Source organism: Patagioenas fasciata, chromosome 2 (assembly GCF_037038585.1).
Source record: "Patagioenas fasciata isolate bPatFas1 chromosome 2, bPatFas1.hap1, whole genome shotgun sequence".
Classification (NCBI taxonomy): Eukaryota; Metazoa; Chordata; class Aves; order Columbiformes; family Columbidae; genus Patagioenas; species Patagioenas fasciata.
In genome coordinates, this window is record NC_092521.1 from 24,642,048 (window position 1) to 24,669,555 (window position 27,508).

General features: G+C 42.2%; 2 protein-coding genes across 4 annotated transcripts; one reads left to right on the forward strand and one right to left on the reverse strand.

Moving 5' to 3' along the window:
* The first annotated feature begins 115 nt into the window (after positions 1 to 115).
* RIDA (reactive intermediate imine deaminase A homolog) lies at positions 116 to 8,452 on the forward strand. 3 transcript variants are annotated; one of them, XM_065831736.2, is made up of 6 exons: positions 116 to 269; positions 4,087 to 4,192; positions 4,776 to 4,830; positions 5,632 to 5,700; positions 7,280 to 7,335; positions 7,763 to 8,452. In XM_065831736.2, the coding sequence occupies exons 1-6, from the start codon at positions 205 to 207 to the stop codon at positions 7,823 to 7,825; spliced, it is 414 nt and encodes a 137-aa protein (XP_065687808.1). In that variant the 5' UTR covers positions 116 to 204; the 3' UTR covers positions 7,826 to 8,452. The 3 variants fall into 3 exon arrangements, with proteins under 3 accessions (XP_065687808.1, XP_071660022.1, XP_071660020.1); XM_071803919.1 differs by lacking the exon at positions 116 to 269 and adding an exon at positions 2,523 to 2,693; XM_071803921.1 differs by lacking the exons at positions 116 to 269; positions 7,280 to 7,335 and adding an exon at positions 2,352 to 2,693.
* Positions 8,453 to 13,585: 5,133 nt separating this feature from the next.
* ERICH5 (glutamate rich 5) lies at positions 13,586 to 26,831 on the reverse strand. Its single transcript, XM_071803918.1, has 4 exons — positions 26,745 to 26,831; positions 22,553 to 22,972; positions 20,525 to 20,641; positions 13,586 to 17,518 (listed from the first exon to the last, which is right to left on the reverse strand). Exons 1-4 carry the CDS (start codon positions 26,821 to 26,823, stop codon positions 17,496 to 17,498), a joined length of 639 nt encoding a protein of 212 aa, XP_071660019.1. The 5' UTR covers positions 26,824 to 26,831; the 3' UTR covers positions 13,586 to 17,495.
* Positions 26,832 to 27,508: the final 677 nt, after the last annotated feature.

Here is a 27,508-nt window from a genome sequence, read left to right on the forward strand (position 1 = left end):
AATGACTCCGCCCCTCCGGACTACATTTCCCAGAAGCCTCCGCGAGCCGGTAGTGGCAACGTGCGCGGCGGAACCACGCAGCGTCCCTCCCCTCCGAAGACTACATTTCCCAGAAGCCCCCGCGGGCTGGTAGTGGCAGGGTTATATGGGGCAGGCGGGGGGAGCTGTTGGCATAGCGCTCAGACAGTAGGAGCAGCTGCGGTTATGGCCTCGCTGGTGAAGAAAATAATCAGCACTTCTAAGGCGCCCGCTGCACTGGGCCCCTACAGGTACGCTTGTGAGAGAGCGAGGTCTCTCGGAAGAAGCAAAAGTGCGTGAGCAGGTTTTGTCGCTTGCGTTCGAGGCGGTCCCTGGAGGGAGGTCTGTCAGACGGCTCAAGGGGGCTGGGGTGCCGGGGCCCTCCGAGCAGGGACTGGTCTGCTCCCCGGGAACCCCCAGGGACAGCTGGGGCACCAAAGGGGTTGTGGTGCCAGCTGGAAACTATAACCTGGCTGCCAGGGGTCCTGGTCGTTTTAGGAGAGGTTGTAAGATGTTTCTCAGAAAGTAAGTTAGGGGAAATAATTGTGGAATTAGTGATAAGCAGTGAATGGAAACAAACGTTGCAAACAGAACAAACAAACAAAAATATGCAAGAGAAATAATGATTTCTGTAGAGGAAGAAGAGCTTGCTTAGAGAAAAAGCAAGTTACAGAGGCAAGCTGGCAGCGTCTGCTAGCTCCGGAGGTGATGGACAGTGAAGGTCGGACCCGACCCAGGATGTGCTCTGGTGGCTGGAGACTTCACTGCCTGTGGACTGCAAATCTTCCCTTATTTTGAATGTGGCTGCCAGCTCTTCCCATTTTCTTTAGGTCAGCATATGGTTCATGGCAATACTGTACAGGTCTAAAAACTAACAGCTGTAAAAATGAAAACATTGAACAACATCTCATGTATAAGTTGTTAGCACCAACAGCTCTGAATGCAGTAAAAAAAAAAAAATAAAAAAATCCCTATTTTAATTGGATAAAGGCTTCTCTGCTACCTGGATGTGAAAAAAATGTTTAGTAGCTGTGGCAAAGTCATATCTAAGGTTCTGATTGATTTTTATCAGGGCATTTTCTAAGAATTAATTTTGCATTCAGGCTTTGTTTTCCTAATATTAACACAGAGTCCTTTGGTTTAAACTCTTCTCCTTATAGCATTTTGGTGCTGTCCAGGTGCATTTTTTTGTCTCCATTACTTTGGAACTAAGCTTTCAGAGCTTCAAACTGTGTGTCCTTTTAGGAATCATACAGATTGAGAAATATGAAGTGTAGAATCAGAGAGACACGGCATGAAGTTTAACTTCTGTAAACAATAAACTGTTGGTGGATTGCAGCCAGGGGCCTGGCATCACTTGTAGTTAGAAAAACATCTAAGACGTGGGAAGGCAACAGTTCTTTGGCTGCACAAACACATACCAACTGGCCACAAACGCACCCCAACTGGCCTAGCCTGCAGCATAGCACCCCACTTCTGTTGTGGCTTAACTGCACTCCATTGTTTTGTGCTTATTGATAGTTCTTGATGAAATATTGCCCATTATGTAGCATGTTAATTGTGTAACAGGTCTAACATCAATAAGTTTATCACTAACTTAGTTTATCAGGTTTTGGCAAACTTGTCAAAGTCTAGTGAGCAAAAGTTGCACAATAACTAACTGCTGCATCTGTGCTGTGGACTCTGAGCATGGTAATGGATCAATGAGGTCTTAATGTGGAAAGGAAAATTGGCATGTATGGGCTGCATTCCTGGTTCAGCTACAGCCCTTCAGTATGCTTTTTGGTGACCTATTTTAAGTGTGTTTTTGTATTTCTTTTATTGCTTCCAGTTTCCAGTACCTTGAGATAGGTAGATAGATATATAAAGACTCACATGCGTGAGTATATATTTATATATTTCTCATTAATGATATTACACCTTTAAGGAGATACTGTTCTTGTATTTGTTTGAAGAATATCTGATTTCTTTGTAGTCCTTGTCTTTAAGAGTGTGCTTCTTAACACCCTCTCTCTGATGGATGATGTTCTTCTGAGGTTGCTGTGTCCATCCAGATATGCACTTAGGTATACTGAAACCTGAATTACTTCGGGCACTTATTCAGATCTCTGCTGAATCAGAGATTAAAGAGTAGCTACAGCTGACCCTAGTTATAGGATACATCTGCAGTTAAGGTCTGATGGTGGTTTGTGCAGTTAAAGTTTCTCTGAAGTTCACACATGCATTTGCCTGCAGTAGAATTATACCCTTCAGCTGGTAAATTGTTCACAGTCTCAGTGAAAGGAGGATTCCACCTGTGAGCGTATCAAGAGAAGAAAGTTGGGGAGCAGGGTAGGGGGACCCAGTAAGACTGCTGCAGATGTTGATCTGGCAGTGGTATCAGAAGGCTTCATCTTGTCTTTTCTCCAGTTATTTGTGATTTAGGACTGTCCAAAGACCTTTGTTGGGATAAATATTTCATTGTGTCATTTGCTTTATAATAAGCCGTACGAGACAATCTTTTTTTAGAGAGCTCCTGCCTTCATGTTGTGTGGTTCTTTGTGCTTCAAACTGAAACAGAAGTTTGTGGTCCAAAGGCCTGTGCCTCAAACAAAGCAGAACGTGGTAGGAAAGAAAATAAAGAAGCCTGTGTGTTTAGTTCATAAACACGTTTTCTATCAACAAGGCTGTATCAGGTAGAAAACCACTTCACTTGTTTCTCTTATTTAAATGTTGTAATTTTGTGATTTACTCCAGTTCTGTTAGTTGATGGTGGAATTTTCACCATATGAGATATTTTACTATATCACATGAGTTACTGACTATTTTTTCCCCTTATGAAATTACAGAATAATGGGGTAGAAGGAAGGATGGGAATGACGGTGCTCTTTGGATTGCCTAGCTGTAATCATTTTACTGAGTCCCTAAATCAGGTTGGTCCCCTGTGAAGTCAATGGATTGAGCCAATCCAATTGAGTCAATCTCAGTTAAGAGGAGACAAGTAATAAAATTGTTCTCTGAAAGAGTCCCTTTCTTCATTAACGTTAAAGGGAAGCTAACCTTCTAATTTAGATACTTAAGGGAGGTGCCTAACTCTAGTTTGCGTAACTTGAGAGGATTGTCGAACTGTCAAAACAATGCATTTCCTTGTGGAATGGGAAGAGAAAAGAAAACAGTGCTGAAATACCATGAACACTTTCAAAGAATCTTTCTCTAATTTCTTTTTCAGAATATCTTTAATTACTAGCTGAAGCGAGTAAATTATGTCTCTTGCATAATGTTTGCTAGATAGTCTAAATCTTTGTTTTGGTATTTTAATCTCTTCCTGGCAATTAGAGACATTAATAGTTGCTGACTCTACTTCAGCAAAAACACACTTGACACTTATATAAAAATGTTTTGCAAATACCTTGAATTCTGCATTCTTCTGAGTTAACCCAGCCAACAGGTCACTTGGGTTATTTAATGAGAATGATTGTTCTGGGAATGGAGTTGTCAAGGTGTTGTGCTGACTGGCCAAATTAATAACTCTGGAGGAATACTGCCAGAGAACCAGTGTGCAGGGCTTCACCTCACAGCTCTAACTCATTATCACGGTGCCTGCTTCAGAAGAAAAATGTTGAATTTTCTAATCAGCCCTCATAATTTTTCTTTCTGGTGGTGGTGGTTTTTTGTTGGTGATGGAGTTTGTTTTCTTCATTGTGCTGCAGCTGAGATGTGGATGAAAGGGATAGTCTGCCTTTTGAACTAAGATGGAATATTTTTCTGGGCAGGTGTAAAAAATGTGTTTATTTACTCTGCCTGCCCTCTGTGCTATCTGCAGTGCAAAGGTCTGTAGCTCAGTTCAGTGTTATTTTTGTGAGAAACAGGGTTTATTTCCTCAAAACCAGAGCTATGCACTTCCATAGGTCATCTAATCCCAGCTCTCCCAAAGCATAAGCAGACCTAATGTCCAAACCTGTAAATGAGTAACCTCAGTCCTCTTTCTGAGATATTATAAACTCCTGAAGAAAATGCGAAATGTGCTTTGAGATAGTTAATTGTTTTGATGGGGCAACATTAAACCGAAAATGTCACTTATATTTTCAGCCAAGCGGTGCTGGTGGACCGAACGATGTATATTGCAGGACAGATAGGAATAGAACCTTCCACTGGGCAGCTTGTCCCTGGAGGGGCAAAGGAAGAAGCGAAGCAGGTGAGATGTCTTCTAGCAATAAACTTCTTGTGGTGTTGGCATGTGCTTAGTTAAACATGGACTTAGGAGAAATTGAAGAGGCTTGAAGAGCACATTTCACAACCTCCAAGATGAGGGGAAAAGCAGGAGGAAATAATTCCAACCTGATCTTGTTCTTTTTTCCACTCAAACAATTAGAGGTCTGGAGAGGAATCTGTATTTCATGTAGGAAAGAATCAGTGTTGGTAACAAAGGTCCGGACCCCAGTTAAAAACCTTGGCTTGAGTTGGGGAGAGATTTGTTCTCCTAGCAGCAAAGAGGTGGTGTGAGGTAAATGGATGATGCAGCTCCATCTCATCCTATTACAGGTAATCAATGGATGGTTTAATCCTTGTTTATTAGAAGCTCCCTTTGATTAGTTTCCGTTTTGTTCTTTTTTTCTCGCCTATTGAGGGCCATTGAAGATTTTCTGGGTGAACTTATAGTATAACATGGATGTAGCCAAGTTACAACTCACATTTACATATTATTCATATTACATATTACTCATATTTACATATTTACCCAGGTGGTATTTAAAGTTTTATGTCTCATTTTTCATTAGGCTCTAAAGAACATGGGAGAAATCCTGAAAGCTGTGGGCTGTGACTATAGCAATGGTAAGTGCTGCTCTGATGGTGGCAAACATGGTTGTTTTCACCTGGATTAAAAAAAAAATGCTGTGTGCTAAACATTCAGTTGTTATCACTAGCTGGAAGAAATGAAAGGAATCATGAGTCTGGGTTAAAAAAATAATCTTTGCAATGGGTATCAATGGAATACTGCCTTTCACCAAAAGTTTCTGCCCATGGTGCAAATATTTTAACTCTAACTGGGAAAGCTCAGGCATAGACAGAGCTGCAACCAACTGAAGGTATTTCCTAGGCTTTGCTCCAGGTAAAAACAAGTTTATATCTATGGTGTTAATATTCTAAGCACTTTTAATACTTTTTTGGGAGGACTTTGTGGAGCCAAACCAAGATTAATGTTGGCTTGGGCAGTCATGGATAAAAAATTCTAGCATAGACTACATTGTCAGGCCTTTGTTGGAGTTTTCTCTTGGCAGTAGATATTATATATGATATAATTTATTGCCAACAGTTGGCTTACAACAGCTTTTTTAATGTACCTGCTTACCGATTCTGTGCCTCTTGGAAGAATTTGGTTTAGACTGAAATTTAAAATGGATATTTTCAGGGCTGGTCAGGAATTCCTTAAAGTTTTATTATGTACTAGGTATTCAGATTTTTTTTTTTTAGGTGGCAACTATCTAGGTGGTCAATATCTGTATGCAAAACTTCTAAAAGTGTTTAGAACATGCAAGAGAAACTTATGAAATAAAAGCAAGAAGTGCACTAAAGATTTTCAACATTTGCATACAAGTTAGGGGTCTAAAATAACTGTGTTTATGTAATTTTTAGTTGTGAAAGCTACAGTTTTGATGGCAGACATGAAGGACTTCAATGATATTAATGATATTTACAGACAATGTAAGTAGATTTTTATTGTTGTTTCTGTTTCACTAGTATTGCTTGTGTAACAAATTACATTCACAGTAAGGAAAGTGTTTCAGTGACTCAGGTGATATAGTTCCAGATTTTTTGAGATTTCAGTAAAAATAACATAAAAAAATAATTGTGAGCCCGAGTTCAAGTACAGCCTAATTTCCTGTGCCTTTATGTCCTACCACACCATGCCTCACAGTCATGTGAAGATCAGCCTCTGCTATCCCTACAGTTTGATGTTCTGTGCCTCTAGCTTAGTAGATGCTGTGTTGTCCCTAATATAATTCTACTATAGATACCCTTCAAATGCTTAATTTTAGATTTTGTATTTCTATTTGTGTAGTGTCTGTGTGTATCTTTGAATGATTTGTGGGTTATTGTTAAAGGTTTCACTTTTTGTACAAGGATGAGCCATGCTGCTCCACTAGAGAATAGAAGAATAATGCTTGTTTAACAGAATTGAATGTAGAATGAAATAGGTGATTCCAATGAGCCATATTATGCAAGGAATTTGGGAGAGTATGCACATAAGCTCCTTATTTATATAGCTTTGGGTTTTATTTAGATAGCAATATCTGGTCTTGAATGAAGTCTTGTGTTGATGAGCTACCGAGTGTTCTGCATGTCAAAATGGAATTTTGTGTTTAAGCATGGTAAAAACAGCCCAGCTGGATACTTAGTTACTTGTTGCCTCCTACCTGTAGTTCAAGGAAGCACTTAGTTGCTGTTCTTTGATTGTGGGTTATTATCCTGCCCTGTCAGTCCAGGACCCTGAAATTACTGTTTGTAAGCTTTGTGTTAACTCTCACTAGTAAAACTTGCAGTTGATTATGCAAATTCCTTGTAAGTGTTCAAAGTCAGGTTGGACAGGGCCCTGAGCAACCTGATCTAGTGAAATGTTCTTGCCCATGGCAGGGGGACAGGTTGGTCTAGGTAGTGTTTAAAGGTCTCTTCCAACCTGAACTATTCTATGATTCTTTAAATTCAGTTCCTACCTCTTGACCAATACCCTTCCCTCACAGCTTCTACCCACCCCAGTTAATCTCCTTGAGTGTCAGGCCTAATTAGGAATGGAGGAATAAGTCAAGGGGCTGTTTTTCCCTCTGCTTTCATTTAATATGAATAAGGTTGCCCCCCTGTTGACTTTATGCAAATTTCAGATCTTTGCTCTTTTGGCAGAGGGGTCTCTTTTTCCCCTCTTGCTCTCTGAAAGAGTCCTCTCCCACTTCCTAGTGTTTGTAATTGGATGATCACCTTTCTGATTTAATCTTTCCTTTTTGGCAAAGTTGGTCATGCTGGGTCAATAGGGTGCAAGTTATTACTGGCCGTGAGATCATGACTGTAGCTGGCTCCTTGATGATGAATGGTAGCTTGCTGAGATGTTAGAGCAGTCAGTGACAAAAAAAAGGGGGGGAGGGGAAACAATAACTGGCACAGAAGACTATTTGTCTTGTAGCCTTGAATCTGAAACTGTTTTGATGACTGCATTTTGCACAGATGGCTTTGAACTGTGTTTTTTCAAGCAAAGTTAAGTGATTGGTGGATGTTTCTGTTTAAATTCCAGTTTTTAAGGCAAACTTTCCAGCTAGAGCAGCCTATCAGGTTGCTGCTTTGCCAAAAGTAAGTGTCACTTTTCTGCCTACAAAAAATACTATTCTGAAACTCTTTATTTCTGAAGCGTTCTGACAGCTTTTCTTATTCTGGAATAGTTTCAATTGCAATTATTGCAAGAATAATCTTAAGTATTTAGCTTTTGTTTCTACATAAACCTGGCTTCTTCCCACAGATAAGAGATCTGATAATGAAAGAGACTTTTCTGTATGGTGGAAGATGGCTACAACAGTAGAAATAAGGGGTTATGATACTGAAAGAAGTGTAAAGTGAATTTTCGATATTACTTTACATTGCCAAATTAGTAATACAACTGTCAGAAGTATAATCACCCTCACATGCCACTCTGTTCTTACAAGGTTGTGTTATATATCCAGTTGCTTCGTAAAATAGGTGTATTAAGTTCCTAATATGTTTCTTCACTGTTTTCTCACAGGGTGCCCGAGTTGAGATTGAAGCTATTGCCATCCAGGGACCCCTCCAAGATGCTTCAGCCTGACTATAAATAGAGACTGAATATCCTACAACAGCAGTTTTAGATCTAATATTTCTGCCTTACATCCTATTCCTATAATGACTATCAGCAGTTACATACAGTTGAAAGCACTAAACTTACAAAGGAAAGGTGCGTTGTTCTGCATTGTAGCCTTGGATTCTTTAAAGTATGAGCTTATAGTGAGTTCTCTGCCAGCAAAGCCTGAAACCTCTTGGAGGCTGATTGTGGGACAGGGCCCTTGCTTTGTGATGGTGACTGGATATTCAGGTATTAAAGTACACCTTTGGGTGAGCGTATGACAGTTATACTGTGAGTGATTTGAACATGAAAAACTGTAGTGACTTGTAATAATAGATTTTTAGTAACTATTTAAAATAAGAAAAAATGACAAATAGGAAAATGGAACACTTCAATTGCTTAGTATACATTTTCACTTCTGTATTTTGGAGGATTTTGCTGTAATTGTTTCTGAATGTCTTAAATGGTTTCTTTACAGAATAGATTACTGTTGGGACTTACTCATATTTTGTTCATATGGAATCAATTGCTTAAGAAAGTTAATACTAATTTCAGAGATAAGAAATCTATGCTGTTCTGAAGTGTTAACTTTATAAATCAGCTACAAATGAATCTCTGTAAGCTTTTTCTTACTCTTTTTCCTAGCAATTCAACTTTGACTATATTTTGATTTTTTAAAAAAGACATTCCAAGTGTATGAGGGAAGATATCCTGTTTAATGAGAATAAATTATAATTGAATCTGTAAAAAAAAAAAAAAAAAAAAAGCTTGTCTCTTCTGGAAACAAACTTTTCCTGATTATGCTCTGACACTCAATTACAAAAAAGTTCCTATCTTGCTGCTTCAATAAGAAATCATTCAAACCAAAAGAATAGCTTTATCTCCTAATAGCTAAGGATGAAAATAATCCCCCAAGACAGGAAGCTTTCAGCTACCATGGCACTAGTTCTTTGCATTTTTCTCTCCACTAAGGACAGAACATCAGGTTGATGTTGTCATTAAGCAATATTGAGAAGTCAGACTAGTAAGTTATCCCATCCCTTTGCATTTATCTTCTGTCTAAGTAAGTAGAAATTGATACTGTGTGTTTAAAGAACTAGTCTGAACGTCAGTGGTCTCATGATAAAGCTGATTCCCCATCTTCCACGCAGCAATATGCCTGAGCATAGTATTGGTTTTGTTGAGGGAAAATGAACATAATTTCTCTTTGCTGTCATCTGTTTGCTTCAACAAGCGCTTTTTTTCTCTTCAGTGAAGATGGCCATCTAATTATATATATAGGTACAGTGACAGTAGCATTATCTCATGTGTTCACTTTCTTTTTGTAGAAAGTAAAAATAGCTACATACAGCAGCCTGCAGAATGTACCATTTCAGTGGTAGGGAAGTATATGGGCTTTATCAAATATACTGTAAGAGGGAACCCTGGAGGCTGCTCCTGCTGGAGGCTGCTGTTTGTATGTGAGAGGGTTGTGACTTCAGGATCTGCTTGTAGTCCCATCTTGTGTGACCACCTCACTCAGCCCAGTAAGCCACAAAACCAGCAATAAAGGAGAGGATGTAACACTGGTTTGCCACAGGTCAAGAGACAATACTTTGAGTTCAGCTGTTCAACAACTGACATCCAAACTTCATTTCTTATGCGTGCATGTAGTCTGTTTCTATGTATCATCCCTACCAGTGACTATCTTGTGTACTCTTTAACTTGTTAATGGTTTTCACATGGTAAGCATGCAGGAAAAATCCAATCTGGCAGCACTGTGTTGCTGTCTGCCTTTGCATGGCACATGCAGTTAGTGCCTTGTCTGAAAACCCCCCTGCACTCAATACCACAGCCCTGTTGTGTGAATTATCTATCTTCCATCCCTGGATAAACCAGAAGTGTCCCACTTGTGGTTTCTTACCTTCCTGCTTGTAAGATGTGCTTTCCAGCTCTTGGACTTCAGTTACACTATTTCACTAATTATATTTCATATTTTTCATGCATTCCTGGTATCACTTCAGCGTATACCAGAAAGGCAGTTAGAAAGCTGTGAGAACAGTCAACCCTACTTATCCCTTCTAGATATGGTGTGAAATGGCCATTCCTTCTGATTTCTACTGAGCTTGTAAATTGTCTTTTTTTCTATACAGACTAATAATGAGACTGTGACAGCATGTTAGATGTATGGATGTTTTACAGCATTATTTTGCTTTCCCTTGACAAAATGGGAGATATTTGTGTTAGAAGCAAAGCAATGCTTTCAGTATTTCAAACATGAGCTTCCAAGCAACAATATTTGAAAAGTATCTGACTTTTCTGCATATAAACTTCCTATGTGTAAACTTTTAGTCTTGGCTTCTGCTCTTCTCTCTCCTCAGCTATATTATTGTCTATGCTCTATAGCTCTGAGGTAAGAAGCAGTCCCACCTAAGACAAAAACATAACCAGACTTACAGAATAGATTGGCTTCCATGGGACCTCTAAAGCTCATCTAATTCAAGATCCCTGCAATGAGCAGGGACATCTGCAACTGGATCAGGTTGTGCAGAGCACCTTCTAGTCTGGTCTTGAATGTCTCCAGGGGTGGGGCATCTACCACCTCTCTGAGGAAGTTGATGAAGTCTTCTACAGACAGCTGAGAACAGCCTCACAGTCACAGGCCCTGTTTGTGGTGGGGGATTTTAACATCGCTGATGTTTGTTGGAAGGACTACTCGGCTGGCCAGCCACAGTCTAGGAGGTTCCTCCAGTGCCTTGACCATAACTTTCTGATGCAAAGGGTGGAGGAGCTGACTAGAAGAGGAGCACTGCTGGACCTCATCCTCATTAACAAGGAGGGGCCAGTTGAAGCAGTAAAGGTTGAGGGCTGCCTTGGTTGCAGTGACCGTGAGATGGTGGAGTTCAGGATCTCACGTGGCAGGAACAGGATAGCAAGCAGAATTGCAACCCTGGACTTCAGCAGGGCGAACTTTGGCCTTTTCAGGCAATTGTTAAGGGAAATCCCATGGGCAACTGCTGGGTAAGCTCAAGTGGAAGAGGAGAGTTTATAGATAATGGAAGGAGGGGCTGGCCACCTGGCCACCTGGGGAGAATATAAGGCTGTTGTCAGAGGGTGTAGGGAGGCAACTAGAAAGCTAAGGCCTCCTTAGAATTAAACCTGGCAAGAGGGGTGAAGGACAACAGGAAGAGCTTTTTCCAATGCATGGCAGATAAAAATAACACCAGAGGCAATGTAGACCCACTGATGAACGAGGTGGGTGCCCTGGTGACAGAAGACACAGAGAACGCAGAGTTACTGAATGCCTGCCTTGTCTCTGTTTATACTGTCAGCGGCTGTCCTGAGGAGCCCTGTGCCTCTGAGGCCCCAGAGGAAGTCAGGACAATGGAGGAGTTTGCCTCGGTTGATGAGGACTGGGTTAGGGAGCATTTAAGCAATCTGGACATCCATAAATCCATGGGTCCAGATGGGATGCACTCATGGGTGCTGAGGGAGCTGGCTGAGGTCATTGCTGGACCACTCTCCATCATCTTTGCCAAGTCTTGGGAAACAGGAGAGGTGCCTGAGGACTGGAGGAAAGCAAATGTCACTCCAGTCTTCAAAAAGGGCAAGAAGGAGAACCTGGGTAACTATAGACCAGTCACCCTCACCTCCATCCCTGGGAAACTGATGGAACAACTTATCCTTGGTGCCATCTCAAGGCATATCAGGGATAAGAGGGTCATTAGAAGCAGTCAATGTGGCTTCACCAAGGGGAAGTCATGCTTGACCAACCTCATTAACTTTTATGAGGACATAACAAGATGGATGGAGGATGGCAGAGTGGTGGACGTGGTCTACCTTGACTTGAGTAAGGCATTTGACAGTCTCCCACAGCATCTTTACAGCTAAACTGAGGGGGTGCGGTCTGGACGATGAGGTAGTGAGGTGTACTGCAAACTGGCTGAAGGGAGTTGTGGTCAATGGGGCAGAGTCCAGTTGGAGGCCTGTATCTAGTGGAGTGCCTCAGGGGTCAGTACTGGGGCTTATATTATTCAATATATTCATCAATTATTTGGACAAGGGAATAGAGTGCACTATCAGCAAGTTTGCTGATGCCACCAAGCTGGGAGGAGTGGCTGACACGCCAGAAGGCTGTGCTGCCATCCAGTGAGACCTGGACAGGCTAGAAAGTGGGGTGGGGAAAAATTTAATGAAATATAACAAGGGAAAGTGTAGAATATTGCATCTGGGTAGGAACAACCCCAGGTTCCAGTATAAGTTGGGGAATGATCCATTAGAGGGGAAAGGGACCTGGGGAGCCCTGGTGGACAGCAGGATGACCATGAGCCAGCACTGTGCCCTTGTGTCCAGGAAGGCCAATGGCATCCTGGGGTATATTAAAAGAGGGGTGGTTAGTAGGTCAAGAGAGGTTCTCCTTCCCCTCTATTCTGCCCTGGTGAGACCACATCTGGAATATTGTGTCCAGTTCTGGGCCCCTCAGTTCAAGAAGGACAGGGAACTGCTGGAGAGGGTCCAGCGTAGCGCAACAAAGATGATTAAGGGAGTGGAGCATCTCCCTTATGAGGAAAGGCTGAGGGAGCTGGGTCTCTTTAGTTTGGAGAAGAGGAGACTGAGGAGTGACCTCATTAATGTTTACAAACATATAAAGGTTGAGTGTCACGAGGACGGAGCCAGGCTCTTCTGGGTGACAACCAATGATATGACAAGGGGTAAGGGGCTTAAGCTGGAACACAAGAGGTTCCACTTAAATTTGAGAAGAAACTTCTTCTCAGTGAGTGTAACAGAACACTGGAACAGGCTGCCCAGGGAGGTTGTGGAGTCTCCTTCTCTGGAGACATTCAAAACCTGCCTGCATGCCTTCCTGTGTAACCTCATCCAGGTGTTCCTGCTCTGGCAGGGGGATTGGACTAGATGATCTTTTGAGGTCCCTTCCAATCCCTAACATTCTGTGATTCTGGGCAAGACATATTAGAAAAGAGCCCGTACTAACACAAGTATGACTTTCTAGAAAATGTAGAGGAAATGTTGCTTCGCTTTGTCAGTTAAAAATAATTAATGTAATTGAATTGAGTCAATTTGAACAGGTTCCCAATTATATTTGTGTTTCTCTGTTACACCTTTGCTCACATATAATTACTTTGTTGGAATAGATTTAACTTATTTGTAGCAGACTTAATTAAAATTCACTTTCAGCAGATTTCAATAATGTTGAATCAGAGCTAAGTTCAGGCTTGTGTCCTTGCTATGGTTCTCTCACATTATTCTCCACCTTGACATCTGCCTGCCTTACTTGGGTTATGCTGCCTCTTTGCCAACCTAACACTTGATGGCAGATGGGGGTTTGGGTTTTTTTTTGTTGTTTGTTTTTTGCTTCCTTTCTTTGTGCTGACTTGTTCATTTGCTGATGTAAGTCTTTCGTAGAACTCCTTTGGGTAAGGACTCTACCAGTAAGGTAGAGTTGGAGGCTGCAATGTAAGCAAAGCATCTGAAAAAAATGAGTGCTGGAATGCAGCTAAGAAGACACAACAACTAAAAATGTTTGTACCAGTTAAGTAGGTGCCACTCAAAAAAAAAAAAGTCAGTAACTAAAATCCACTTTTATCTCCATGATTCTTTAGCTTTTATCTGGAGACCAATTGCACGGTTTCCTGAATGCCTGAGGCCTAAATATGTACTCTTCAGGTACAGGATTTCTAGAATAACTGGAAAAAACTCTCTTATTTACAGCTACAACATAGCAGTTATTAACATAAACAATCAGCCTTCTGGAGAGATGTTTAAAACTTTTATTTTTTTAAGGAAAGTTGTATTATTTAATTCTATTATTTAAGATAGAAAGGTTAAGCCCCAAAATGACCCAATATGACAAGCAAGTATTGTGGATATCTCCTAGATCTTAGTTCAGCAAACTATACAAATATTTAAGAAATCTCTGTCAACTAGAGCTAAGTTAAACTTAGGGGTTTTCGTTTGCTAGACTGAGCTGTTGCATGCAAAATACGAAGTTGCAATTCAGCTTGTGGCAAACTAATCTCACCATTTAAAATTTGGTTTAATCACATATAACTTAAAAAAAAAGTCCTCTATTTCTGTGAAAGTAAAATAATACTTAAATTTGCATGTTCTATCAGATTTTTTTCAGTATTTTTTTCTCTGAATGATTATATTCTCTACAGATTAAACAATGCAAAAATAAACCTCAGTACAAAATTTCAGTAAAATTTTGTTCTCTGCTAAAACATATAGCCAAACTTAAACTGCCGTAATCTGCTCCAAGCACCTTGCTTGTGCTGCAGTTTTTACCTGAAAGCAGTTCAGCATTGAGTGAGACAGCCCCAGCCAGGTTGCCAAGTACCTTCCCAGATCTAAACACAGCATGCATGCACCTCTCCACAGAGCTGATGGAGTGCAAATATGACCTCTTCCTGTTCTAGGGCTGTGTTTATTGGTGACTGAAACAAAATTCCTTCTAGAACTTTCTTGTTAGCTTGGAAATTGTTCCTTCAGCTGACCTGCCCAGCACACCATGCAGCATGGAATGATTACCTCTGCCTTAGATGAAGTTACGGGCTGAAGATTGTGTAGTGTTTGCTAAACAGTTCTGAAAATGGGTTTGTATTGTGATTATGGGTAAAAAAAAAAAAGCAAAAAGCTAGGGCATATTGCCGTATCTCTGGAGATATATCTGGTTAATACAGACATCAGAGCATAACCTCTTCTCAACATTTAACATGAAAAAGCTCTTTGAACCACAGACTCATTTCTGCCCTTGTCAGTCTCGGTGATTCCTCCAGGTTTGCAGAGGCAAATAATCACACACCTTTTGGCCCTTTATCCATAGTATGTGCTTTGGTAGCTCACAGACCAGGTACATCAGGCCCCCAAGCAGGCAGGAACGTTTAGCATACATCTAGCAGCCAAATTCTGATCTTGTAGTAATTTAAGTGATTTAGCATTTAACGTTTAGTACAGTGTCAAGCATATTTCATATTTTAGAAAGGAAAAAGCAAAATAGCTGTAATATGTTGTAATCACAGAACATGTAAGGACTGAAGATGACTGTGAAAGGCTGACACTGTTGAGTCATTGCCTGGCTTATATTCCTCTTGTTTCCAATAAGCACTGCTTAATGATTTGAAAAAGTCGAACAGTGAGGTAAGAACGTATATTGCCATCTGGCTGCCCTATAACAACAGTGGCAGAAAGAGGTGATCTGAGCTGAGCAGATTACCTTGACTCCCTTGTATCTTCGTATTTTATTTCCAAGTGCAGTCTCCTCTGTTGCTATTAAGACTACTGATCTCTGACGCAGGACTTCTCATGGTTTATGCTTTCAAATTTTTCAGTGTAGCTGGTCAAACTGGAGCTCATGATCTAACATGCAACTTGCCCGTAGTCAGTACGGCTGCCACACTGATTTCACGGTCTGTGTTTGGGAGCTGGGCTGTGATGGTGCCTGAGCTGAATTCCCATCTTGCAGAAGGAAACCAGCCATGAAATGCAGCTGATGGTGGAAGTTCCTGGGGCTTCCTGGGCCCTGGCTGTGCCCCCAACTTCTATCACCCTGGTGAGACCACATCTGGAATATTGTGTCCAGTTCTGGGCCCCTCAGTTCAAGAAGGACAGGGAACTGCTGGAGAGAGTCCAGCGTAGCGCAACAAAGATGATTAAGGGAGTGGAGCATCTCCCTTATGAGGAAAGGCTGAGGGAGCTGGGTCTCTTTAGCTTGGAGAAGAGGAGACTGAGGGGTGACCTCATTAATGTTTACAAACATATAAAGGGTGAGTGTCATGAGGATGGAGCCAGGCTCTTCTTGGTGACAACCAATGATATGACAAGGGGTAAGGGGTTTAAGCTGGAACACAAGAGGTTCCACTTAAATTTGAGAAGAAACTTCTTCTCAGTGAGTGTAACAGAACACTGGAACAGGCTGCCCAGGGAGGTTGTGGAGTCTCCTACTCTGGAGACATTCAAAACCTGCCTAGATGCCTTCCTGTGTAACCTCACCCAGGTGTTCCTGCTCCGGCAGGGGGATTGGACTGGATGATCTTTAGAGGTCCCTTCCAATCCCTAACATTCTGTGATTCTGTGATTATAGAAGGCTAGTAAAAATAAAAACTCCGCAACATCCACCTACCAAAAAATCCTAAAAAGAAAAAAAAAAAAAGTATGCATTTTGGTTCTAAAAGTTCAAGGTGTTTCCTAAAGAAAGGTGAGATTAAATGAAGCTGGTATTAAATTATGCTGACAAGTTTGTAAGAGTGCTGATAAGCAGAAGACTTTAGATGTAGTGATTTAGCCAAGGAATATCATCTTACAGAAAAGGCTGATAGGCCAAGGATATCAATTAGATTATTTAATACAAACTGAAGTTAGCTGGGGTCAGATGTGCACATGCAGCACAAAAATTAGCTCATATAGGGGATTTGTATAATTTTCTGGTGACTGTAAAAAATGTTGTGAAGCCCTTTTATACAATAAAGCTAATAAAATACCAACATGTGCTTGTCATTTTTAGATAACTGACCTTATCTCTTTATGCCAGAGAATCCTGTAAACACAGTCCCCAATAATAATATGTAGAACCTTTGCAACATTCACCATCAAAACAAATTTCTTCTCTCTGTCTGATCCATAACACCAATTATATTCAGGGCCTGTTTTCACAGGAAATTTGTTTGAAAGCTTGGCCACGCAGCTTCAGCTCCAAAATGATTATTTAGCATTTTGGAAAATAACCAAGACAGTCCCTGATAGCTTACTTCTTCTGGAAGACCGCGTTACAGGGAAATATACTAGAGGACTTCTCATTTGGGAACAGGCTTATATATGTCTCTGGTTAGAAATCTATTTTAGAAGCTACAAATGTGTATGAGGAGCTACACAGCTAATGACAGGTTAATAATCACGATGAATGCTAACAGCCATGAAGTTATCATTATATTTTAAGGATGCTAGAATTTATAAGCCTGAAACATCCAACTCATAGTTAAAAATGTCCTCTTTTCCCTGGTTTTGCAAAAGTCGCCACATATATTGTACTACTAGCTGTGCAATAAAATTGTGTTAAAAATGGAGAGTGAGCAGCAAACACCCAGTTGGTTCCTGGACGTTGCACCTGGTCTATGTTCCATTTTCTGGAAGAATAACCTCTGCATTTAGTTACAGCCTGGTAGATGGGCACTTTGATCTTCCAGTCCTCTACGTGCTTTACACTTCAGCAGCTCCATACAGTGGTAGTACAGGCACCCAAAGAAATTGCCTGCATACCACCATTAAACAACAACAAAAAAGCTACACTGTATTCTTTACCCTATAGAATGCTGGTTTAAAGTTTTGGAGGTTTCAAGCTAGTTATCTGAACCTGGAAAAAATCCTAATTGAAAACCAAATGGTTATACTGCTGTTGGAAAATCGTCCTCCTGTGCTAGCTGTGCACAGAAGGCCCTCTGGAGCAGGCAGGTGAAAGTTCAGGTATTTCGAACACTTGAAGTCTTGGCAGCTTGACTTCAAAAAATATATATTATATAAAACCTTCTCTGATGCCTGTTGTCTGTGGCTTGTGGCTCAATCCATAGAAGTTTTTCTATTTTCCCAACCCAATAAAATTTAGAAGTGTTCATGTGGACAGAAGAGCAGGCCCAGGATGAGGATGGTCAAAGAGACATAACTTCTATTCCTTGTTATTAGCTGTCTCTGAAACACATGGAAAAAATAATTTGACAATTAATTGAAGGTACAACTTGATATTCACTAAATCTTACAGGAATTCAAAGTGAAGGCTCCTTGGGAGCATCACAGGATGAAGGGGACATCTCGTATCTACTTTTCTCCCACATCTGTAAGGATGTTCTATGTGGACCTGAAGCAGCCCCTGGCTCTGCTCCCTCCTCCTCTGTCCCATTCACACACAGCCTTCCCCTTACAGACATTAGCATCACCTCCATGAAATCCAGTTACGCTGCAACAGTCTTATGCTCCTCCTCACCTTTCTGCCTTTCCTCTTAAACAACTTTTGAAGTCACTGGGTAATTTCAGTTGTATTTGACATGGAGGTAGAGTTCTCATGGACATTAAATCTTAAATAAGGACAAAGGACATAAATTCAAGTACAGGGTATTCCATTTAAGTGTAAGAAAACTTTTTTTTTTTTTTTAAGGACAATCGATCAATTGGAACAGACTCCCACAGAATTCGTGGAGTCTACACCCTTGGGGATATTCAAAACACAAGCAGACAACATGTTGCAGCTGACCCTGCTTTGAGCAGAGGGGCTGGACTAAATAAGCTCCAGAGGTAACCTCCTACCTCAACTATTCCACAACAAAGTATGATTGAGGAACTCCACCCAGCCCCTGGAACTGCACGTTGGCCATAAGCAGCTGAGAAGCTATGAGTCTCCCTCACTTTCTTTATAGCTAGAAGATGGTACCCAAGGGGATGAGTGGCAGAAATCATAGTGTTGGACTGCTCCAGCTCAAGGTATTTCTTTCCCAGCCAGAAGACCCTGCAAGGATAGACTGGGAACATGGAAACATGGGATTTCCTTGTAGCAAACGATGGTACTGCCACAAGGCTGGGTAGGGAATACAGGGAAGGTGGGAATTCTGCAGCGGAATACAGGTGATGGGAGAGAGACGTCCAGCTGCAGTGACTCTGATGTTAATTTGCATGAACATGGCTAATATAGTATGGAAAAAAAATACCCTTTAGTTGTTTTTAATTCAACAAACTTACTGAACTGGACCTCAGCTACCTTCAGAGTAGTATTACACATGCACTAGAATCAACTCAGACCCTCTTAGTCATGCCCTCTCAGAGGCAAGGCTCTGAATGTTTCTAATCTCTCTCAAAGTAAGAATTTTTCCATTCCCTTAAGCAATCTTGCTTCCCTGCCCAGAATCTTGTCCTAGCTCCTCAATATCCTTTCAAGATGGAAGAATTGCTCCCTTACACAACAGCAACCCAGATTTAAACGGCCACTGTTCCGTTCTTAATGATGTTTGCTTTTCTTGCCCACAGCTGTTCTCCGAGCTGTCTGCATCACTACACGCCTACCATCTGAAATGTATTACAATTGTAGAACCAGGGCTGCTCTTTCTGCTTTCTTACAAAACTGTAGGGGAGAATATTGTCAAGGCAGGTAAATGCAGAAAGTAAGTATTTAAATAAAGCTGTAATCGCTAGTTAAGTGCTTTGCTGAACTCACAGACAGATAATTATTTGCAAAAGCATACAGACAACACGTTAAAAAACAGTAGAGCTGAAAAACTTTTTCAGATTTCACAGACAAAGCTTTATGGCATAAGTATAAAGATTCTGCAAGAGCACAGCTGCCAATGGCTGACAATAGCTTGTCTTCACAGGCTGGCTTAAAAAGTAGAAGTATAAAGCTGATCAGCTGTTATATAGATGAGAATTTTAGGGAGGTGAGTGCTTGGGTTTTTTTTGTGGTTTTTTTGTTTGGTTGGTTGGTCGTTTTTTTTTTTTTGATCACTGCTTATCTAATTCTACTTGAGTAATCACAAGGTCATAAAGGCACATACGCCTTGACCAAACTGCCTGACCACCACTCTGCTGCTCTTCCAGGCTGCAGCGCTCACGCTGCAAATCTTTTTCCTTTATTCCATAGCACAGGTGGAACACGCTGGCTTGCTGCTGTCAGCTTGAAGGCTGGAGCAGGTACTGGCCCTGGGAGGAACCAAAGACGTCTCATCCCAGGTGCAAGAGGTTCACCTGGATGTCATGAAGGTGCTGGTTTAAGGTATGTCCCACCCTTCCTGCTGAAGCTGTCCTCTTCCAAATTATAGAAATAGCCCAGAAAAATTTTGAGCACAGCTACGTAGGCCAGTGGTTAGGTGGGAGGGGAGAGGGGAAAAGTGGTTTCAATCATTGTGGTAACATTCCATGAGGGAAGGGAAGAGGTCTCTGCATTGCCCTACTCATCCTTTTCTACATTCCAGCAAAACCCCAGGGTAACCTCTGCCTTCTGGGGCACGCAAATACCTTACATGGTGAACTCAGAATAAATGCAGAGGGTTCTTAGTGAATGTGGAGGAAGAAGAAATAACTTTTGCAGAAAGACTGTGATGACAGAATTGTGAACATCATTTCCAAATCTGCTGCAAGGACAGTCCTATGTCCTTGAATTCTTCTCTTCACTGGTGTGATGATTTTCCAAAAGCACTTTATTTGGCATGTGATTTTTCCTTCCCACCATGTCACTGCATTTGCTGTGCAATGTGCTTTCATCTCAGCCCTACATTGCTGATTTCCGCTGATAAAGAGAATGAGGGGATCTAAAATGACTGTCTGGCACCGAATGGAAATCACAAACTAGTGTTTAGACATTAGTCTGCAGATAATAATGAGCTGAATCATGATTTTAACACAGGTTTTTATTTTCCAAGACTGCATGTTACAGTCTAACATTCTCCCCAAAGTGTGTTAATTTATCACCAGTATCACTCATGGTATTATAGAAAGACGACCCATGTAAAAAGCATGACTTCCAATTGATTGCTTCCAAATATATTTCTCAATGTAAACAAAAATATTTATGATTCTCTCTCTTGTGTTAAAATGCAGAAAGCAGCTGTAAGCCATCAGCAGGATGGCAAGATGTACTCATTAAGAACAACACAGTCTCTTGTGTCTCCTAAACAATAACCCATGTGGTCCTTCCCTCCTCTGTCAACATACCTATCTCTGTCGCTGCTGCATCATCCACAGCTTCTCCTGTTTCGTCTTCTTTTGTTTCAGGCCCTCCACTTACTAACTCACTCAGCAGCTCAGTTTCCACCTGTTCTTCCGTCTCACCTGGGAACAGTAACCATGGTGATCAAATTAGGATCCACTGAGAAACGCACCAAGTGTCCCCACTCCTTTCTGGAAACTGACTTGACTTTGTCAGCTCTCCAATGTCCCTTGCCAAGGTACCCCCTGAATGAATCTGCAGGGAATGAATGGGATACTCCCAACCAGCCAGCTACATCCAGCCTCATGCCCGTAAAGTTTTCCTGCTGCTTCACAAAATCCCCTTGACACTCTATTCAGTACACATCATGAGTACTATTTCCATCCAAATCATTTTTCCTGGATTTTATTTGATACATGTGCAGTTTTATTTGCAGTTGGAACAAAACAGAAAACACAGTAACATGCCAGTCTGGCTGAAACTGTGCTTTCCCTGGGAAGCTGCTACCTAGTTAATTTACTCACACAGCTACTGAAAAATAAAGGAAAGCAAAACAAATGTTTAGTATCATATTCACCACAGCATAAAAATGGAAGGTCCCTTCTTCATCACATACCTCATGGAAAGAAAATGCACGCAAGTTAAGATATTACTTCTTGCTTGGAACAAATAGGAGCAAAACTATTTTTCCCAAAAGCCTTGTTCACTTTTAGTGCAAGAGCATGAATTGCTTGGTGGCCAAAGCCCCATAACTGATCTCCAGGCAAACGGTCATCTGTAAATGTGTTTCCATGGACATGAGGTCATACCACAACATCCAGCCCCAAAGCTTAGTAATGGTGATTAATGAAATTGGAATTTCCAGCTAGGCAAGACTACGTGTTTTATAGGTGAGCATCCAGCCATTTACTGCTTACATAAAATGAGACTTCACTCCAAAGGATAGGTGCCCATTTTATGTAGAGGAAACCTCAAAAGTATTTTGTGAAGAGACATAGGACAGGACAAGCCAACTGCCACGCTCAGCCACTGGGATGCAAAGAGTTACACAGCCAGTTCAGAGATGCACAGAGCAGAGTCCCAGGGCTGGGGCAGTGCCCGTAACTGGCTCTGGGCCTCGCACAGGTCAGTCCTTCTGCATCTTGCACTTCGTCCAGGCAGATGTGGAGCGAGGAAGGCTGTTGATACCACAAATAATTCTCGTGTGCTTATTTCCCAAAGAAATGTTCCCCCTGGGAGTATCCAATTGCTCACTGAACTGCTTTGTAACATTTAGGAAAAATCTGATTCCTTCTGAGAAGTGTTCATCTTCTGTGTGTGCAGCCCATGGGAGATTCACTAACCCAAAGATGAGCACAGCCTGCAATCTCTGGCAACGACCATGCCTCTTGGTAAAGGTCCCTCTCGCAGCACACAGAAATACCTGCCATCTCAGACACCACTGCTTCCTCACGCAGCCTTCTTCCCCAGCTAGTCAGCTCCAAATATTTTTGGAAAGTTCATCCCTATGACCCTTCACTACTACTTCTATTCTTCTTGTGTAGTAGCCAGGCTTCTAGGACAGGCTGGATATGCCAAAGGTGCATCCAAGAGATGCTTTCTCTTCTACATCCAGACATGCACCCTCCAGCTTCATGTGCACAGGGACAATTGCTTTATAATTAATACATGTAACTAAGTAATAGAGCCTTTAGTCTCTGTAAATATTGAAGAGCAAGTCTGAGCTACACAGAAACACAACATTTTAAATTAGGAATATAATGGGGCATTGTACCTGCTAAGTACAATAAGGGCATGGAATGAAATAGCAGAGGTAATGACTGGAAATGCTGATCAAATTTATTACAGCTTGGACTTGTGAGTCTGAGGCTTCCTCAGCCACATTCTTCTATGCTCCACATTGCACAGACTCCTCAGACCAAATTCTGACTCCAGAAGCTCATGTGAAGCTCTCAGTAAAGTCGAAAGGACCCATGCACAGGTCCCTGGAGTCAGAATTTGGTCTCCTGAATTTATGAAAGCACAAATATTACCCTCAATGAGGTGATCCTCTTCAGTAATATGTACTTTCTCGATGATTTCCACTACAGAGCTGTCACTGCCCTCTACCAGCTCAGTGTCCTCTGCTGGTCCTGGTGCTGGTGACCCAGTGTCTTCTCCTGGTGCTGGTGGTGAAGGACCAATGCTCTCCTCCCGCCTCACAGATGGCAGCTCAGAGCTCTCCTCTGCTCCTGCAGGCAGGGGCTCGGTGCCCTCTGGCTCCTCTCTTTTACCAACCGAATCAATCTCTCCTTCCAGTGCTGGAACCATGGCTGCAGGCTCCTCTCCTGGCAGATGCTCACCCAGGTTGGTCTCCTCAGAGGCAAGACTCACATCCTCCACTGGGTCCAACTGTGTTTGGTCAGCTATGGTTTCATGATCGTCTGCAGTCGGGGTGTTCTCACCTGATGATACTTTTAGTTACAGCAGGGCAAGGAAAGAAAAAGGAGAATTACAGATAGCTGATGAATGGACATGTAAGCTGGATAAGAACTAGACCCACAGGTGACTGCACAAGCACTACTCCCTCCTGTCCTTCACCAGATCTGCTGCTCATGGCTTCATGTGCAGTGTATGCTCAAGAAAGCAATGACTTGATCTTATTTATATGAGAAGAGCTGACCGGTTTACAGGCCAATGTCCTATTACACTTTGCCTTGCAGATCTGAAACGTGCCGGAGGTTTGCCAGTGACAGGATGCTGTGCAAGGAAACACCTTTTCCTGCCCCAAACCAGGCACGGAACCAATGTGTTGAGCAGGACGGAGCTGCTGCCCTGGGCTGCATGGGAGAAACTTCTGGTGGTGCCTTCAGGTGGGCTGAACAACAACCACCAAAAAGAACTTTCTCATCCCAGAGGGTGAGCAGTGCTTATTTCTTAAGACAAAAACCTGTTTGTCTGTCATTTAAAACACTAAACTACCATTCACAGTATGCTTTGTCTAATAAAACATCCAACAACAGGAAGCCTAGCCAAATTTAAACTTCTGTTTCTGTCATCTTCCATCAGCTTATTGGCTATGTAAAGCAATGGGCCTTTTTGGCAGATGAAATTTATGAATAAAAAAATGGCAAAATCACTCTGACAGGTATTTAAGGATAAAAGGCAAAGAATCAAACTGAGCTATACCTACCTATCAGACTGACTTAATAGCTTTCTGATTAAATTCATTTTGACAACAGCTTGTACTTAATCTTCTCCAAAGGAATGTAAAGACGAAAACCCTGGGAATTCATGCACAAAATCTGTTTACATAATAATTACAAAACTGGACAAATTGTATTTTCTGAGAAAATTATTATTTCAGTGTCAAAGTCAATAAAGCAGAACCATATGATACTTCATACACACATAGATGAACAGCGAAAAAATGTAATGCATCCTGCTTTTAGGAGCAGCTGCTTGAATACTGCTGCTCTTAAGATAAATTCACAGTTCTTTCGAGGGATTCAAGTAAAACACCTCTCCAGCAAACATCACCTAGTTAGTGTGTGCCTATGAACCTGGGGAAGGACCGCTGAGCCAGAAGAAGAACAGGAACCAGGCAATCTGGAGTGTCAAGACAGACAGAAGCCAACTTTGACTGTGCAATACATAAAATCTCATTTGTCCTGGGAACTGTAAAACCATTGAATGTCCAACCAGCTTCTCCAAATCCTCAGAGGTGTAGCAATTTATAATGCAACTCAAAAAAAGGAGGTAAGCTCAGCTACACATGTCAGGCCACTGACCCACCTAGGGCCGCACCCTGACAGCTGCCGTGGGGCAGTGGAAGGGGCAGAGGGACCCAGCCCATGGGGACAGGTCTCAGTCCATCTGTGTATGTTCCTCTGTGTTCCTCTGCCCAGGCCTTTGTCAATCATTTATGCCTTTGACCGCTACCATGACCAGTGGCAACGGGGTCTACGACCCAATCACACCTCCTGTAAAATACATTCTTGCTGATTTTATGCCTGCTGCTGGTCATTTCACCAAGTGACACAGTTCTTGTGTTACAAGGAACAGCAAATATATTACCCTGTTTACCTTCCCTGGATCTCTATCACACCTTGTCTTACAGGCACTCATTTTCCTAACACAAGGCTCGATGTGAAACAGATACCCAATCAGAGTAACAGCAAGTACATCTGAAGCTACTCTAAGCAATGACTAAAAAAAAAAAAAAAAAAGCAGTGTATGCTTGGAGATCATAGACTTGATGTTTTCATGTTCTATTTTTTATCCCTTTAGGCAGTTCTCATGTCTTTACCTTGGTTGGTACTGGGTGGACAGGGAGCATTTAAAACCTACAGACAGAAATAAATGAGCCATGCAAACTAGCATGTTATACAGAGTTTTCAGTTGGTGTTACCAGCTAGAGAAAAAATTCAAGCCTGTTATTACTAGGAATCTCCTGCAGCTTCTACAAACATCAAGTGCATCACTTCCAGGTAGTCCTCTCTTCATCAAGATATTTTATATAAACTGGATTATAAAATACTGCCATGCAATGCAAGATTCTTGCCGCTGGAAACCCTGGGAGCATTCATCTGCTCTTATCTGAAATGCAAAGAATTCTCTAATATGGAAAAAATAAATCCTCCCAGTAATCGGTTCAATACCTTTATCCCCAAGAAGAATGAACATCATGTGGCAGTCAACATTCCTAGGATGCCTTCCAGTTTTGTTTCATTTTTAAATTTATAATTTTTATTTTCCCTGCTGTAGACAATTTTAGCTTGAGAAACAATGAAAAGCACAGTCGACTTCAACAGGCTATGGCTACAGTATTTTTCCCTTTACCTTTTTCCTTTTGGAAAAGCCTCACCTTTTTGTGAGTTACACATCAATGGAAGGAAATGGAATACGTTTCTTTTTCCCTATTAACACATGTAGAGAAGTTTATTTCAAATTATTGACTCTTATTAAACTAAATTAGCAAATAACTAACATACCTGGCTGGTAACTGCCCCATTAATGTAATTACAAACTGCACTTTATCATTACTATGACATTAGTTTATGTATTTAGTACATTTGATAACGTATCCTAAGATGAACAGGCCTTTAGACAGAATTCCTAAAATATTCAGAATAAATTACTTTAATTGTTTTCCTGAGCGCTTCAGTGTTTCTGTGCAAATATCTTTCAGCAGAGGATGGAAAGGCAGAGGAATGTGGTACATTGACCAGGTAAACAAGACAGTGGGTATAGCATAAAGAAATTTCTGCTGGTATTTTCAGTGAGGCTCCTTGGTTTGCAGACATCTGCTGGCTCTACAGTGGCACAAACGCTTTCCCCGTACAACCTGCTGTCACCTCTGCAGTCACAAACCTCAACACAGCAAGGCAACAAATGGAAAATAAACCCATACAGAAAACATGGATGCTGCAGCCAGAATAACAGCAACAGATGATACTTGTTACTCAAGAATACAGGGAAGAAATGCAGTAAAACGAAATGCAAACAACCTTTACATATCTATCTTCAGGATGTATCTGTCCAGAGAGGCTAGTATCTGCATACAGCAGCATTCAGGCTCTTATAAAAGTGTTTCCAAACCTCCCTTGGAGCAAAGAGCTAAATATGGAAACAAAGTTGTATTTAATTTCACTGAATAGCACGGATACTCTTATGGAGCACTCTACAAATACACCTTGCACCCCAGATTAATCTGCTATTACTTGACCCAAATCAAAGTCACAAGAGTATTGCTGGTACTGTAAACGGTGTTGGGGTGGATGTACAAATTTTATAAGAAAAAGGAAGGATTGCGGGGTCAGGTATTGCTAGTTCACTATTATTTTAAAGGGAACAAACAAACAAAACACAATCCAAAAAAAACCATTGGATTTATAAGGTATTACATGAAAGGACCAACTGCAGGACCTGTCTGCAAATTAAATAAGTTAGAAAAAATTAAAAAAGAAGTGCGGAGTGTATGGAAGCCAGCAACTGATTAATGTAAAAGGATCAGCAGTTGAGGAAGGCATCATTCCCCAGGCGCAGCTCCCTGCTCAGTGTGGGCAGAATTAAGAGCCTGGAGCATCCCGCCGAGCTCCCGCCCTCGAGGTCTCCCGTGGGACGCCTACCCGCGCCGCCTGCCCAGGACGGGACCACCGCCCCAGCTCACAGCAACGCGACCTCGACCCCAGCCCGCCCCGCGGGCAGCCCCCGGCCCGCCGCCCCCTGCCCGGCCCGGCTCACCCCGCGGCGGCGGCCCGGCGGTGGCTCCGGGAGGCGGCGGCTCCGGGAGGCGGCTGCGGGCGCTGCTGGAGCAGCCCATGGCGCTGCGGCCGCTGCCCGACTGCCCTGCCCGGCCAGGCACGGGGCGGGGTGGGGTGAGTGTGGGGTGGGGAGGGGCTGGAGGTGCCGCCGTGCAGCACCGAGTGGCGGAGCCGGGGGCGGGGGGGGCAGGGGTGGCCCTGGCGATGGTGCCTTAAAACAGTCCCCAGAGCCGCCGGGGCTGCCCAGAGCAGCACGGGCCACCCGTGTGGTGCGTTCCTGCCCTTGAGACACCGTTCTGTGCTACGTGCCAGGTGTAAGTGACAGCAGCAGAAAAAGGGACCGCAGGTCTGTGTGACAACAACTGGAGACCAAATAATTTAATCTTGGGTGAGTGTATGTGTATGTAAAATTCACCAGCAAACTTCAAGCCAGGTTAGCATCGAGTAGAGGGAGACCCATGCACCCAGTAAGAGGGTCCAGGGTCTGGGCAGGGATACTAGAGAGACTTGGAGGCCATGCTGATGTTTGAGGGCCCATGAATGTGCTTGTGATTATGAACCTGAGACTGTGAGTGTGAGTTTCTGTAGGGAACCCCAGTCTGAACCAACCAGAGAGAAGCAGCAGGACTGAGCTATCATCGTATATGTGGTATATGTAGGTGCTGCTAAGTGCAGTGCTCTGTCTTAGTTTGTGCTTGAACACACACAGGGGGCTCAGCCTCGCTACTGGCCCTCCCTGCAAAT